The 17,603-nt window shown below is 38.1% G+C and overlaps 3 protein-coding genes across 3 annotated transcripts in view; 1 reads left to right on the top strand and 2 right to left on the bottom strand.

The window, feature by feature from the left end:
• LOC118406407 (zinc finger and SCAN domain-containing protein 20-like) overlaps nucleotides 1–17,603 on the bottom strand; it is a 121,941-nt gene that overhangs the window by 54,672 nt on the left and 49,666 nt on the right. The window lies entirely within an intron of this gene.
• Nucleotides 106–5,365, bottom strand: LOC118406414 (kinetochore protein spc24-like). Its single transcript, XM_035806455.1, has 6 exons — nucleotides 5,211–5,365; nucleotides 3,580–3,781; nucleotides 2,453–2,597; nucleotides 1,617–1,721; nucleotides 1,103–1,179; nucleotides 106–577 (listed from the first exon to the last, which is right to left on the bottom strand). The coding sequence occupies exons 2-6, from the start codon at nucleotides 3,761–3,763 to the stop codon at nucleotides 468–470; spliced, it is 621 nt and encodes a 206-aa protein (XP_035662348.1). The 5' UTR covers nucleotides 3,764–3,781; nucleotides 5,211–5,365; the 3' UTR covers nucleotides 106–467.
• Nucleotides 5,555–17,603, top strand: part of LOC118406399 (phospholipase D1-like) — a gene marked incomplete in the record, with an annotated part of 43,187 nt that continues 31,138 nt past the window's right edge. The window contains 3 exon segments of the mRNA XM_035806439.1: nucleotides 5,555–5,757; nucleotides 13,941–14,074; nucleotides 16,523–16,561. Of these exon segments, the coding sequence (XP_035662332.1) occupies nucleotides 13,954–14,074; nucleotides 16,523–16,561 (160 nt within the window).

Here is a 17,603-nt window from a genome sequence, read left to right as displayed (position 1 = left end):
CACATTTAGCGAAAATCGATCGGACGAGTCTGCGAGCTCTAAATTACGAGGCATAACCCTGATGCCGACGAAGAAATGGCAGAGTTCCCCCCTTCCGGTCAGGGTCATGCCTCGTAATTTAGAGCTCGCAGACTCGTCATCTGATTGATTTTTGCTACATGTGAGGGGGGTATAATGAAGTCTAACACAAAAGCTGTTTCCTTCGTCTGAAAAGTAAAGTGCACAGGACAAAATTCTAATCTACCAAATGTTCTGACTGTGTAAGTAATAATATGTACAAGACTTCTGAAGGAGAAATCTTCAGTGTTCAGTCCCTCTCCTAACACAAAAGCTATTTTCTCAATCTGTACGTAAAGTTTGCACAAGTTTTTCAGTGAGTGAGTCAAGCTTGCACAAGGCAAAATTGTAATCTACCAAATATTCTGACTTTGTAAGTATTTAGAAGCCTCTGCAAAAATCATCAGTGTTCAGTCGAAGGTCTCGTCCATGAGGTCCCAGAGGTAGTTTGCCACGAAGAACTGGGAGTTCTGCTTGGAGTTCAGCGAGAAGGGTTTCACGTCCGACTTACAGGTCACAACTGAGGGCAAAGGTTAAGGGTCATCCTGGCCATAGCACAATGAGCTACAAACTACAGTAGAAGCCGCTTAATTGCACGGCCTATTTGCCAGTGAATTTTGTGCAATTATACGGCTGGTGCAATAATGCGAAGTTATTTAGCAGGACCGCACCGGTTTGGGATTCCATGCAGTTAACAGAACTGTGCGTTAATCCGTTGTGCAATTAACTGGCTTCTACTGTATCTGGTTTATCATCTGTTAATTCCTCATTTACTTGTTCTTGTACAATGTAGATCTATATAATTACAATATGATGTTTGAAATATCAGCGCTTGATGTATGTCACTTTTACATTGCTGAAGTGTGTTTGCTGAATTATTTCAGCCAATGTCTACAAGAAAGAAAAAAAGTAAAGACCCTGATTTTCTAGGACTAATAGTAATACTAATGAGATTAACAATTTCCTCCCCTAGGCTTCAGTGCAACTATGAAGGTGACAGCATAAACTCTTTACAAACGTTTACCATTGAAATTAAAAAGGATACATCCCTTGATCTCATCAGGACCACAGCTGAAGTCCCATTTCAGCTTGGTCACATTTGTGTACAGCGTAGCAAGATACCTGGGAAAATCAAACCAAGAAGATAAGTCATAATTTTATCACTGTCATAATATTTGGAAGACAGCTAAGGTTTTAAACAGTACAATACAGAATAGACCCTTTCACTCTGTTGTATGTGTACCTATGTGTAAATGTACACTGTACAGACAATGTGATTTTGTGTCATTGTATATGCGTGTGTGTGTGCATGCTATGTGTATGTTTCTGTGTGTGTGTGTATCTGTGTGTGAGTTTGTGTGTATGACAGTGTGTGAGTCTGTCAGTGTCTGTGCACATCTGTGCAAACTTGACCTTCATCTTTCCAACACCTAATCCTGTACCCAAACAGCAAATTTAAATCCATACAGAAATCACACAGAGACACAAATTGTCATGCAGACAGAAAACACAATGTAAATACCTCCATTTGCATGAAGGTAAGAAAAAGCCCATCTCACCTGACATCAGGGAGAGCCTCTGTTGTGTTCTGTGTGACACTCTCCTTCTGCTTGCCTACTGCCTCCTTTTCTTCCTTCAGTTTTTCTAACTTTCCCATCAGGGATGTGGGAGTGAGTTAAGGCAAATACAGTAGTATCTGTACATGTACTTGTACATTATTCCACATCATAAGTCATGATAAATTCTGGAACTACTACATAGTACATAGGGCAACTTTGAAACTGATGATAAGGCAGCAAAACCTCCGTCGACAGAGTATTGTGATCGGTAGATGTGATGAGTGTTCACATCTGTATCTCTATGTTCCGTTTGCTGCATTCATATGTAGTTTGGCATGTCGTCTGCGACAACTGTTCTCAAACCAAACTGGCAGACTGCCGTTTCTTTTGTTTAATTTGATGAATAAATTTGTTGATAGAATTTTCCATGGGTTGGCATGATATAGAAACACAGGGTATTCCTTATCACATTTGTCCCATGTGTCACATTTGTCCCAAAAGCCTTCTGGTCTTAGGGTGATCCCACCTACAGTCAGGCTGTTGTATTCTAATATATTAATTTCTTTATTTCTTTATTTCTTTATTTGAATTTACCACATGCAAAAACAAGTGGAAGGGAGGACAAAACAGGTGTATCAACACCTTTACAAGTTGTCCTCCCAAACCTGAAATGATAATAGAAAACAATACGAAACCAAAATCAAACAATAAACATTAGACATCAAAAGTCAGTAGACATGAATATACAATTCGGTGACAATTATACACAGAATTGATTATATACAAAATTATCAAATATCATTAATGACACTTCTGGGTTGACCTTAAAAGGATATTGAACACCCTGTTCAGTCTGCTGTCTCTGCTTCTCAGCCTGGCACTTCTCAGCCTCCAGCTCTGCTTCCTTCTGTTGGATTCCTCCCTCTGATTGGCTGATGCTCTTCACATTCTGCTCTTCATCCTCATTCATAGCCAATAACGCTTCACAAAACAGAAGACATGTCGTGGTTGGGTAGTTTTTTTTGGGTCTTTCCACTAATTTCATATATTAAGTCTTAAGATATCTTATATTTGTACATTTTGTATCATAATATATCTATACATGTTCTTAAGAATACAAAATGCACAGGTATACTATAAGATAGACTTTTGTGCATTTGCAAATACAGTACAGTCAAACCTGTCTATAGCGGCCACTCAAGGGACTGGAGAAATATGGCCACTATAGACAGGTGGCCACTATAGAGAAATTGTTGATCAATTGACCATGAGCATTAGCTACACATGATTTCAGTTCCCACTAATCTTTCTCACCAGGTAACATTGTCTTGATCGGTAAATTCACCGACAAAGACTTGCACTTAAATGCTCAAGGCATGCATACCTTCTGCTACCGCCAAAATGACCCTGTCAGGAACTCCAAATCTTTGCAAACTACAATTTTAAACTCGGTGCAAGGTGACATAAGGCTGCAATAGGCAGTGTTTCTGTATCAACGGGACCGGAAATCGTGTGGCCGTGGCCACGTTGGACAGGTGGCCACTAAGCCTATTTCTTAATCATTACGAATCCAAGGGACCGACAAAATTTGACCACCCTGGCCAGGTACTAGTAGCTGCTATATATGCGAAGGTGGCCGCTAATACAGGTTTGACTGTATATGACATCTTCCTGGTTACATTAGGCTTAGCATAGGTTTAGAACCATAATGATTCTTCTTTGCTTACACTCACTATATGCTAATCCATCATCACCAACTAGAACATGTACAGGGATCATACAAATGTACTAGCTAGTACAATGTACTAGTACTAGTACATCAATAGCATTCAAAGTTTTTTGGCAAGATTTTTGGCAATTCAAAACATGTATTAGTGTATATGTATAGGTAAGCAAAACAAATCCTACATCTACAAATTCCAATCAATTGTTCACTGTTGATAAGTGATTTTAGTTTCTATACCTTGTATGGTTTTCTTCACATCCTCCTCCTGTTTCTCCCTCAGCTGGTTGGTTTTGGCCCACACCTCGGTGACGCGCTCCAGTTCCTCAGCCTGTTCCCCGGCAGCGAGCATCGTGATCATCTCGCTCACGATGTCCATCTTTTCCTGCAGGATGTTCTCCTTCATCATGGCACCTTCAGTCATGTCTACTGCAGTAAGAAACTGCCAAAGATAAAAAAAACAAAAAAACAACAATGTATCATAAGTGGTAAAGGTAGTCGCATAGTATACCCCTCAGGCCTCAAAAAGGCTATACTACTATTACTAGCAAGGATCGAAATACTTTTTTTTTGCTTCATGCAAAATTGCAAGTTGGCAAAAATTTTACGTGCAATTTGAAAAATTTACATGCAAAATACAACTAGTCTATACTGTAATGTTCTAGCCAGCATCCATCATTCCGTCCTTTGGTGGAATTTTGCTGCTCAGGATAGATAAGAATTTTGCCCATTCTGTCACTTTTGGCGGACAGAATCGAAAATGAAATTTTCAAAATATAGACAGAACTTGAAACTTTGGAAAGATATCCACACAATCAGCATGTACGTTTGCAGCAAAGCAAATTTGAGTATTTATAACAACTACTGATGACCGGTGATGATCCCCGTCAGCGAACAAAGGCACCGTGTTCTCGGTATTTTTAACATAGGCCAGGTATTTTCAACATGCAAGATTGCAAGTTCAGAATATTTTTACTTGCAAATCTCAAAAATTATGTGCAAATTGCAAGTTAAGTATGTGTATTTCTAACCCTGACTAGTAGCCTTTTAAAGGCCTAATATATATAGTGTAAGGTGCATACCGGTAGTGGGCATTGTGTCAAGGGCACTATCACTATCAGTCAGGTCTACTTCAGTAAGAAACTGCCAAAGATTCATCATGTTAGGAGAATAAATGATATATTGTAGAGGGGTTGTGTCCACTAATGATTGTAACTGTAAGGATTTAGGTACGAGGAAAATGGTAGGTGCTAATAAGGTAGTAATGACAATTTGAGGTTATTTCGATATAACATAATCATGATAATGAAATTCTACTTGTAATTGAAATTGAGTTAGCAAGGTATGTAGAAAACAAGTGGAGCTGTCAATTTGATGCTGTGATAATTGATTTTAAGAATACTAACGTAGTGTTAGTACTACTACATGTAGATTTACTTTATTGGGTTTCTGCAACTTAATTTACAAAAACTTGCACTGCATGATCGACACGCCGGGTGGCAGTAGTGCCATGTTTGTCAACCAACTCCTGCAAAATCACAGCCTTTTCAAACGCTAAATCTTTTGGTTACATGTAATGATACCCTGTTCATACATACAGAAATTTTGACAAGATTAGGAGATCAACGAGCAACGTTATTCTTCTCGAAATTTAGAAGATGTCACTTGTCAGCAAAGCGGTTACGTATGTTTCGGTATGGCAGACGACAGAAAACTCCCCAAAATCTTTGGTCAGTGGCAAATAGCCACATAAAGAGTGGCACAAGTTGCTCATAAAAACACTCGTTGGATCTCTTGTGTGTTAATTTGTTAGATACAAGAACATTTGAGGAGAAAAATGCAGAGAAATTTGGACAACATTTCAAACCTACCGCCAAATCCAGTCGTTAGGGTGTCCTGTAGCTCAACACTGGTAGACCGCTGATTGGTTAAAAGAAAATGTGAGGCTGTACTTTAGAGAAAATGAGCCAATAAACGAGACGTATTTGAATGACGTACGGGAAAGTCAGTCAGATCGCAGGCAACCGTGAACATTACAATTTTCTTTTATCTATTTTAACTAAGCTAATATTTGTTACTGTAAACAGTATTAATAGATTAACATATCTAGTTATAGAAATATTTTAACATATTACGGATATAATGGCTTTTTATAAATGACAAGGGCTACACTTAGCAATCATTTATTTTTTTCGTTTTACTGCGGTCTGATGACCTCTTCTAAAAGGTCACCGTCGCCGGCGCGGAAAGTGTGTGTTGTGAAATTTTGTGTGCAGGAATGCGGAGGTTTCCCCAGTTTTATCAACTTTCTGAACCTCTTTGAACCAGGAACCAGCGATCGACCAAAGGAAGGAGGATATCTTACTTGCCAGAAGGCGACGATTGAGTTGCTGATCGTCCCTGTACGGCGAAAAGCCGGTAAGTTCCGACAAGTCCCAAGACACCACGTCTACTTCCTTGGTGTCTTGGTTGGTGATAGGTGGTTCTGGCGCGGGATGCCAAGAAGTTAAATATTCACCCTTCTGGGACATTTTTGAGTGGTTTTAATTAAGAAGGTACCATAACTGTCAACCTTCCTGTTAGTTTGACAGCCAATTATTAGTAAACGATAAACAAACTAAAAAGACACAAATTTTGAAGTTGCTGTAAGGAATACGTGCGAATCTCCAAGTCGAAAATTATGAATGGGCACAAATCTACAGTGGTGACTAGAACTAAAATGCTTTGTTCGGGAAGCGTAGTGGATTCTTACGCAGGCTGCTAGGTGTGGTCCATTCAAGATGGTTTCTTTGCATATTTTTGTGAAGATTTATGTTAAGCTTCCCACCGGTATCGACAAGGACAACACCCAGATGTCGTTTTCAATACTGTAATTTGTAGATCTGACACACCCAAGTCTCAACTGTCTCTTCCAAGTTTCCATACCAAAAAACACCCGAAGAAAATTCCTTCATATTTAATCGAAAAAGGAACAGAGCAACTGGACAAGAGGCAGTGGATTTCATAATTATGTTTAATGTCCTGACAATTATTGCCAGTAGTTTTCAAAGTTCAAGACTTTTTTCTTTCTTTCTTTCTTTGATTTTGTACGCGATCATCATGTTAATCATTATGGCACGGCCCTTATTTTTAATCCTGTCTAAAGGAGGTCCCTAACCGCAGTTTTTTACTCGTCTTCACCTGAGTTAAGCGAGGAATGTCCTCTTAAGTGCCTTTCCCAAGCAAATCGGATCCATATTAAGCATACTATTAGTTAGAAACTTTCAATCAAACTCGATTTATAGTTATACGTTGAGGCTGCTTAAGCAACAACCAAAGTCTCCTGTCATTCCATGTCAGCATCGATAAAAGGGAATGACTTATATATGTTTGTTGTGCTGTAGTCTGCAGTATGACAGTCCCATATGAATAATCCATCAGGTTATTCTGTTACCAATTTATTAAGCGTATTCATTGATAAATTGTTTTCCATGATTGGTTGTCATCGATCTCCATTTGATTTAGAGTCTAATCCGAATTATTGAAATGTACGTTGACCCAAATATTGTTGTTAAGATCATTGAATTAATGTCTTTGGAGACAGCCTTTGTTCAGAGCTTGTTTCTTAATCTTCGTTTTGTATCGAGCTGTCCTCCAAGCAACAGACTAATTCAGCTTGCATGTTAAAAGACCAAATGTTCATTTTCTTGGTTACTGAAAGCACCATAAGCCACCTATACAATGTAGGTCTTCCCAAGAGTTTGAGTATGGCTGTCTAAAAGTAAAACTAAAACTTTTAGTAAAAGGAAATGAGTCGCTGTGCCATTGTCATATACAGGCTTTCTGGTTCCAAAATATCACTCCAGTACCAAAACCTTTTTGTCAAATGTATGATTATGAACCTTTTCTAGAAAATATTGTAACATAGTGTCATTAGAGCTTGTTGTTGGACATTTTCCAAGGTCCAAGGATGCTTCAGATGTACACAGTAGCTTAATTAGACAACTGGACATGTTTGCCAAATTGTTGATGGTTTGTTTGCCCCCAGGGGTATGTCCTGTTTGAACTGTCATGTTGGCAGTTATGTCTGCCTGATGTGTACTTTACACTACAATTTGGCCATGACTTTATACTTACTGCTTTTTTACTGCCACTCATTAGATTTTGCTCAGAAAAATATAGATGTACATGTACACTTATGCTATATTATAGACTAGTAATAGTTTGACATCACATTTTAATCTTGTCAATCAACATTTCATTCAACCAAATTTTTGGTTCATTCAACAACCTTAAGTATGTTTCAATATCTTCCTTACAATTGGACAAAATTGCCTCATGTTGAAGGGACATCTGACTGTTCTTTAATGGTGGATAATGATTATGACTATGTTATGCTGTATTTACATGCACACAAACTTCAGGTCATTTCTTCAGGGCAGAGTATTCACCTTGGGTTTGGCACTGGTGGTTGTGAGTTTGATCACCGGCCAAGTTATACTAAAAAGACTATTTTAGAGTGTCACAGTATGGCTTCTTTGCTCTGAGCACTTCAGTAGTTGGGAAAGAGCATATACAGTTGACTACATACCACTCCGTCCTGTTCTAGATGTTTAGCCTCCGCCAGACTGTTAAACAAAGGTAAAGAGGGTAGTATAATACGGCAAAAACAAATTAGGACATTGGCCAGGCGAGTTAATGTTGGTAAGGTCAATGTTACCTCTGTAAGGTCGGCCAACTCCTCTGGTAGCAAAACTCCTCTGGAAAATTATTCTCCCCATAACATTAACAGCCAGCGGAGTCAGTCTGGTAGAGACTACTGTAAATTCCTGGGAGATCCCTGGTAGTGATTGTACAAACTTTGTGTGGCCCAAGGCTACAAATATGGAGATTGGCACCGCCCTATGCACCACCTGGTGCAGAAGAACTTAAACCTCAGTCAGCTACAAATTTACTTGTCTCAAGCATTGACTAGTAGCAAATGGTTCTGGCCTGGTGCCATATATTGCAGGACTATCCAATATTTCATGTAGGCCAGGTAATTGAAAGAAGTTACATCCATGCTACTAGTACATGAATACAGGAGGGACTGAGTCCTTGGCTCTGATTTCCCCGGAGTAATAGACTAAATGGAGGCATTAGTAACATTAAATGGAGTGCTGACAGTTCGTCAGCCTTTATAAATGGGGGTACATGTACTTGTTGTAAATTGTTTTGTACGTTGTAAAGGGGGGCGTTGATTCTCTCTCTACTTGATGCTAATTTACCTCAGTCCTTGAGGAGTGCTCAATTATGTTTTTGGTAGCGTTCATGTATGTCTGCGTGTCTGTCAACACGATATATACTCCTTAAGGGCTGGATTGAATTCGTCTTGATATTCGGTTCATGTGGATAGGTCTCGATAAGACCTACAGACAGTCCTGCATATTCAAAATTCTAACTGATTGGATTTTGGGCTCGTTTTAATTTCATCAGCACCAAGGGAGATTTGATTTGAAACCCTCACAATTTTGCATCATTTGAAATAAGAGAGTAGAGCCAGTCTGACTCATTCTCAGAAAGGCACCAGGGCTTCTCTAATGATTGCTCTTGACACAATTTAATATTTCTTTCTTGGTTGCAGAAATGTGATGCACTGATACTAGAATTTACTGTAAACTGTTGTAATTTAGAGCCCTACATTTTATTTTCTAAAATTGCATTTCTCATTTTGCTTTCCTATTCCATCAAACACATACCCCTCAAAACATGACGAGGACTTGTTCCTTTCATTTGATTGATGATTTTAGCTTTCACCGAAACAGCACTGAAATGCAAATAGAGAAACATCGTTTGGGGAAAGGCTAGGAGACTGGACCTTTGGTTGAGAAGAACTAGTAAACTTCAAGTATCAGCACCTTTTTATCTTCCCAGCAGTGAGTCGATAAGAATACGTGTGCGTAAGCCAAGTCCAATTCTGAAAACCAATTACTGGTTGACAGGAAAGGTTGTGTTTTTGCTCAAAGATTGAACCTCAAAAACCAATTTCCTGGTTCCAGCATGATTCTGAAAGTCGATTACTACCTACAGAGCTGAGTCCTCCCACTGTAAGTAATAAGACATGTCTGGTGTGATGGAGTGCCAAGTCAGTAAAAAGGGGAGCAGTCAAAGGGTCTTTATAGTCAGGAGCTAAATTTTGGCAGAAGATCTGACGAAAGTAAATAAGAGGGGGCAGGGAAGAGAGGGAGATCATAGACTGATAGAGGAATTGAAAGAGAAGGGGAATAGATCCAGAGAGAGTTACTAGTAGTAGAGGGATTTCCCTTCTTATGTAGACTTACAGAGATCCTAGTTTGTATCAAAAGGAAAAACAGAAGTGCTTGTACAAAATGCTACAATTATATGTTGTGATGTATCATGGGCATATCCCGGACATCTATTGATCTTACAATGTTGCAAATGTGTACAAATGTGTGTATACATAACTATGTTTTTAATATCTTCTTTGGGTATGCATCAATAAAATGTAGCTTTATACTATATGGCTTTATCTCAATGAGAAATATCGATTGAGAAAAAATAACTGTTATCTCCGTAAACATTGCACATACTGCTCTGAGACCATGCTGGCTTTAGAAAATAGCCAAACTAAATCTATACATGTAGCATCTCCTCATGTACAAAATTAAGCTGGTGTGTTACGCCGAATGGCGGTTATACCGGCTATACAGATACAGATACAGATAGTATAGTATTTAGAATGATAGAAACACACATATGTAGTCAGACAAACCTAGTAAAGAATAGTACATGTATTTCTAAACAGTGTGATGACAAAAAATTCACATTCACAACCATATGTTTCTGAAGAGCCAACCTGATAAAACTATTCAAGGAGTGTGATGGTGTGTTTGGTACTGTATTCATTTAGCCCACTGGTGCCTATTGTAATCCTGCGCATGAGGTAAAAGATAAAACCAGTCCGTCACCTTTCAAATGTAGGTTGGGCTCAGACACATGCAATATACATCAGCACACGTCTCACAATAACGGTATGTCACACCTTTATAATTGTAGTCATCAGTAGTATGTTACTTGTTCATGTAAGGGTTATAACGTTATCACCAGTGGTCTTGATATGTGTCAAAAGTATGTACAGCGTACAGGGCTCGAAATAATGGGTGCATGTGCACCCAGGTGCACCCAAAATTAGAGCTGTGCACCCAATTATTTTCTGTGGGTGCACAGGGTGCACCCAAATATTTTCTTAGTTTTATGTATGAAAAGATATCAATTTTGAAAGTATACTAGTATACATCATATTCTTGACATCTAAGTGTTAAAAAGATGATAAAAATGTCTGTCATGGTCTTGTTTAAGAATTTGATAGCTTGTAACTAAGTTTTATTATTAGGTTATTACTTAAAATTAAGTGGTGCACCCAAAAAATTTTTGGTGCACCCAATTTTTTAAGCTGGGTGCACCAATGCACCTAATCCCAAAAATGAATTTCGAGCCCTGGCGTACAAACTACAAGATTATGTACTTCAATAAGGCAGTATGAATGGTCGTTCTCTTGTTGAATGAGAATAATGACGTTATATTTATCTCAGCCTACATAACATCCATGATGAGGCTATTTTTCAAGAGAGAACATTATATTTGGTGATTGCGTGTGCTAGAATTGTAATCCTATTGTTTGTTTGAGAATAGTCACTGTCACCAGGTATAACTCCTTTGCATTCATAGTATACGTAATGGTGGAACTCAGCACTTTTGCATCCATAGAATGATAGATAAAGAAAACAGTTTCCCCAGTTTTTCTATATCTTTACATATCAATTTTTGTCTGTCCCTGGGGACGGAATGGGGAAAACTTTTTTCAGTCCCCAGCTGCAAAATTCCTTCAAAGGACTGAAGGACAGGTGCTGGCTACAACCCTGCTGTGTACGACATCATTAGTCAGTGTCAGAAGCGGCTTAATTTCATACAGTCAAACCTGTCTTAAAGTCTACTGCAATGACTATTCAGGGGAATTGACAAAAATGGCTAATTTCAGTCATCATTTCATACAGGTAGTAGACACTGTCTGAGCGAGACCAGGGCTTGAAATATGCACCCAGTTGCACCCAAAATTGGAGCTGTGCACCCAATTATTTTCTGTGGGTGCACAGGGTGCACCCAAATATTTTCTTACATCTATGTATGTAAAGATATCAAAGTATACTAGACTAAGTATACATCATATTATTGACATCTAAGAGTTAGAAAGGTAATATAAATGTCTGTCATGGTACTTGTTTAAGAATTTGATAGCTTGTAATTAAGTTTTATTATTAGGTTATTAGTTAAATTTAAGTGGTGCACCCAAAAATTTTTTGGTGCACCCAAATTTTTAAGCTGCCAGTGCACCAATGCACCTAATCCCAAAAATGAATTTCGAGCCCTGGCGTACAAACTACAAGATTATGTACTTCAATAAGGCAGTATGAATGGTCGTTCTCTTGTTGAATGAGAATAATGACGTTATATTTATCTCAGCCTACATAACATCCATGATGAGGCTATTTTTCAAGAGAGAACATTATATTTGGTGATTGCGTGTGCTAGAATTGTAATCCTATTGTTTGTTTGAGAATAGTCACTGTCACCAGGTATAACTCCTTTGCATTCATAGTATACGTAATGGTGGAACTCAGCACTTTTGCATCCATAGAATGATAGATAAAGAAAACAGTTTCCCCACGATCTCTTCAGTGTCACTGAAGAAAGATAGTGGATGTTTTCTGGAATGTCTGACCGTGTCCAAAATCATATCAAGTTGACTAACTGCTTGTTTGATGTCTAATTAACCTTCATCCACCTTAGCATGTTTCTGAATAATAATTATTGTGAAATAATGAGTATTGTCTGGTTTAGTTGCTTGTTAGGAAATGCTGAAAACCGGATTTAGTTATGGAAAAGTCTAAACCAGTCACACAATAGTGTTTTGAGGTTGTTAAGTTATCCATTAATACATAGCCTTTTGGTGACACCTAAGGATATTAGTTACTGTGGAATGTGGATTGAAAGGCAAACAGTACAGACTACTTTGATTATACTACTCTTGCATTTAATCAATGTAGTTTGTAAATTACTTTGCCAGGACACCAACAAAATTCTAACTTTCCACAGCAGAAGGTAAACTCAGTAACCTGCAGATGTGATTTTATTTCCTGAGCCAAAGTTTTAGGGATTTCTACATTCAGTATCAGGTCGAAATCTTACATGGGCCATGCCATCCCCTTCAATACTAGTACATTTTTTAATCTTGGTAAGGATATAGAGAAAAAATTGTCCTGACCACCCCATGAACTTGAAATGGAATAACCCTATGATGTCACTTTCGGTCAATGTTGTAGCCATGTGCAAAGTCTGGAGGTCAGACATGTTTATATTTCCTCTATTATATACATCCTTAGAACGGTAAATTTGCACTGGTGTTTTTTATTTCTTTTTCTATCACTCGCTAAGTTTGATACGATTTATATTTTACTTGGTTGTTAAGCTGTAATTTTGTAAACCATTTATTGCAATTTTAGTTTGATGAAAGATGGAGGTATAGTTTTTGGCAAATGTCTTTGTATGTCTGTGTTTCCGGATACATTGATTGTGTATTTGTGGAAGGCATAATTCTAATTCATAAAGCACTGTTGTACAGTTAAAATGTCCAATTTTGGTTTATAAAAGACTACATTTATGGTGGTATTTGTACTAGCAGTGTAGTATATTATGATACATGTAACTATCATCAATGAAGATATATATATATGATATATCACGGACTTGTATGTTTGATATAACAGTTTGTGAGCAAAGATGCCTCGTGCTTTGATGCGAGCAGACACAGTACTAGTACTAGTAGTAGTTATGATAACTATCATAATGATGAATATTAATATGACATTACAAATTTGTATGTTTGATACCACAGTTTCTGTGAGTGAAGATGCCTCGTGCGTTGATGCGAGCAGACATGGTACTACATGTAGTAGTTATGATAATTGTTTGTTTGACACAACAGTTTGTGAGTGAAGATGCCTCGTGTGTTGATGCGAGCAGACATGGTACTAGTAGTTATGATAATTGTTTGTTTGATACCACAGTTTGTGAGTGAAGATGCCTCGTGCGTTGATGCGAGCAGACACGGTACTACATGTAGTAGTTATGATAATTGTTTGTTTGACACAACAGTGTGTGAGTGAAGATGCCTCGTGCGTTGATGCGAGCAGACATGGTACTAGTAGTTATGATAATTGTTTGTTTGACACAACAGTTTGTGAGCGAAGATGCCTCGTGCGTTGATGCGAGCAGACACGGTACTAGTAGTTATGATAATTGTTTGTTTGACACAACAGTGTGTGAGTGAAGATGCCTCGTGCGTTGATGCGAGCAGACACGGTACTAGTAGTTATGATAATTGTTTGTTTGACACAATAGTTTGTGAGTGAAGATGCCTCGTGCGTTGATGCGAGCAGACACGGTACTAGTAGTTATGATAATTGTTTGTTTGACACAACAGTTTGTGAGCGAAGATGCCTCGTGCGTTGATGCGAGCAGACACGGTACTAGTAGTTATGATAATTGTTTGTTTGACACCACAGTTTGTGAGTGAAGATGCCTCGTGCGTTGATGCGAGCAGACACGATCAGCGCCGATCCAGAGGAAGACTTTGACGTGCTAGACTTCCCTGATCATGATGTGGACTCACCGCTGCCGACCCCCGACCCAACATCAAGTAAGCAAGAAACATACTTATTTCACACAATGTCCTTTGCAAAAAAGAAATATGCACACCTACTAGTAGTTCAAGAGAAGACTTCTTAAAATATCTTACTCTCCAAGCAGTCCAAGCTGAGGTTGGTGGGGAAAATCGTGACATTTTCCTTAGTTACAGTCAAACCTGTCCTGAGCAACCACTCAAGGAACCGAGCAAAAATGGTTGCTGAGGACAGGTGGTTGCTCCCGACAAGTTGGTCGGTTGGCGACCAAAAATGATAAATGATACGGTTTACATGATATACACCTTTCAGTTTGTTCTCAGGAAACATATCTACAAGAGATGCACAGTTTTTAATCTCCATGCTGTTATGTAAATAAATTTCAAGAAACCATAATTGTTTAACAATCAGAGGTGAGTTTGTCTAACAATCAAACATGGTTTGTTTTGTAGTTGTCTGTTTCCTTGAACAGCCCAAACATGTGCTTTCAATTTCTCTACCAGTATGTCAAAATTCTCACTGATAATCATTTTTGCACAGTGCACATTGTCAATATGCTTGACTGATATTCCCTTACAGAAAGAAAAGAAGTCTCTAAGTCCAGGGTAACTGTGCCTACATAATTCTTCAAATAAAATGGCTGCTAGCTGCTGTCAGTCAATTTTGGTTGGTTGGGGCAGGTTGAATGCCCCTTATGGACTGTAAAAAAGTAGTTGCCGGTTGGGGAAGACAGGTGGTTGCTTAGGAGGGGGTCTTAACTATGTAAAAATGGACGGGACTGTTTCAATGTGTCCTCTGATGGCAGGTGGTTTACTGCGCCAGGTGGTTGCTCGGACAGGTTTCACTGTATATGCCCAAGGAGCTTTTATCAGGCTCCTTGATATGCCATATATTTTATGACCAGCCTTTCCACCAAGTGTAAGGTTGGTCACAAAAAATGCGGCATTTTAGGATTAAAGGTCACGATTTTCCCACCAACCTCTGTTTGGAGAGTACAATATCTAATGTCTTTAGGTAACTACGATGTAATGGTTGAACTCTTTAAATTCGTCTACTACTAGTACACATTTTAAGAAGAGGGAAAAAGCATGTAAAATAGAGATACATGTATAAGTAGGTCATAGCATAGCTTACCTACTACATGTATATCATTCTTTTTGTAATATATGCAGCGTACTGCATAGTCCCGATGGGATAATCATATGAATATGCAATAAACTTCATTGTCATTGTCATTATACATGTACTTTATATTTCATATATTTTGTCTGGTGTTCGATAAACTGCATCACACTTGAGTTCAAACTCATAAGAGTCTTATTTGCAGTGGTTTCAGGAAGCTTAGTGATTTACGGTTTAAGTCAGACTGGAAAGCATTTAAATGTAGGTCAATCAATATGACTGGACATGAGGCACAGTATATAAGCCCATAATGCAAGTTCACCTTTTTCTGCGGGGTAACCCACAATGTATAATATCCGTTGTTTCTAAAAAATAGGGTATGTAGACGATTCAAATCGGAGGACAGTGGTTTCAATCTATTAAAAAGAATATGGCAGTTTCAAACCAAACCATTCATCGAATTTCTATCCTTGAATATACTGTTTTCAAATACAATAGTAATAGGTTACCAGCGAATAAAGGTAAACTAACGTTAGCAAGTGCCATCCCCACTTTAGGGTAGACATGTCATATATGCTATAATACTATACATTGTGTTTCCCCAAGCTGCCTCTATTTTTGAGCATTAACTTGTGTGTGTATTTTTTAATGTGTTATTGAGTATGTTTGTGTGACTGTTCCTCATCTGTCTGTTAGATGTACATGATCCACTAAATCCCATTATGGCTTAATTAATTATGGTCAACTATACGCTTCGTGTTTCTAATTGATTTAATCTGTTAATTGCTTTTTATTTACCCTTGTCCTTTTGCCATTGACCAACAGCCTTGGAGGTCTCAAGCTTGAGTATTGTCCAAGTCTGTTGGCATAATGCCAACCTCATAACATTTCTTCTTGCTATTTCAACTCCATTAGTATTGACCAGCCATAAGGTTATCAGTCATCAACTCTCTCTCATGCTTTTGTTGTTAATGCTGAAGTTCTTGATTATAAATGATTGTATAAAGTCAAAACTGCCCATTACAACTGACCACTCAGGTGACCAACAATAATGATATAATGATATGTGGACAGGTTGTCATGATGATAGAATGCTTAACTTTCAGTGCAAAAATTACCAAAAATTGTCACTTTGGCCATGTGGTCCTTATGTACAGGTTTGACTGTATACTGCATTCCAATGCACATTGTACAAATACCAGCTGTTGTATACCTACATAATATATACATGTGTACATTGTTACAGTATCTGATGCCTACTTAATGCACATGCTTGTTTAATATCTGTCCACTGAATTATGTCTTAACTAACTTGCGCTCTCTCCTACATTGTTATATTTAAGTACATGTACCTACTGAAGTGAGGAGGAAGAAACAAGAAGGTACTCTATACCTGCATGACAGTGATCGTGATGTGTTAAAATGATGTGTCTCTGTGTGCATGTTTTTGTAAAGGGAAGGGCAATGAAATACAATTCATTTTTGAACTCCAAATCCAGTTTGTAAAATGGTAAACATTTTTGCAAGGCTTCAAATTTGCAACATGGAGCAAATGAAGTGTTTGCAGCAGTTTTATATTCTATGAGGTAGGCAGGCTAAAGCTAAAGCAGAACAAAAATGTTTGCAGCAGTTTTAAGTTTGCTGCAAAAACTGCAAACACTTCCACTTTTATTTACTGTTACTAGTTCCTTATTTACATCATGTACCATTTTTAGCCCTATTGGGGCTGATTTTGACCCAATGACATTACAAGACTTAGAACAGATCTGCACGGCCAGCTTACGAAAATTTGTGTTACATATTTTTATCCCAGTTGGGCCAAAACCCTGACCTGAAAAAGAGAATGACCGGCATGGAAAAGTAAATTCTGAATGATTTGGGTTTCACTGGTCAAAAACTGCATTTTCTTGCTGCCCCCTTTAAGGCCTCTGTAACATCAGTAGCTAGCAAACGATAATGAAACTGCATGGCTGAAAGTTATTTCCTAGTGATTCAGGTGACCACTAAACGTACCTTTTACATGTAGCAGTCTGGTAAAGAGAGATTGACTCCACTTTTTTTAATATCTAGGTTGGACGAGATTGAAAATTGATGTCCTAGTTATAGATTGGGCTCTCAGACTCAGACCAATCTGACATTCAATTTTCAATTTCTACATACATTTCTTGTGTGCTTAATATTCAAACTGGGTCAGCGCTACATGTACATGTATGTAAATGTAGTATGCATGTAGGTAATATGTTTTGTTTCACACCATTTTATACTTTGGAAATTTTTCATTCATATAATGAAATCTAACTTTTACTGTTTCGGGTAATCTGCCAGACAGAAATTTCGGAATTATTTTAGCACTGCCTTATGGAAAACAACAAGGAAAGACTTGGCTGCTTTGTGCATACTACACATGTAGTAGTCTTCACTAGG

The sequence above is a fragment of the Branchiostoma floridae genome, chromosome 19, assembly GCF_000003815.2.
Source record: "Branchiostoma floridae strain S238N-H82 chromosome 19, Bfl_VNyyK, whole genome shotgun sequence".
NCBI classification, from domain to species: Eukaryota; Metazoa; Chordata; class Leptocardii; order Amphioxiformes; family Branchiostomatidae; genus Branchiostoma; species Branchiostoma floridae.
The sequence above is the reverse complement of the archived record's forward strand: the minus strand, read 5'-3'. Positions and strand labels throughout refer to the sequence as shown.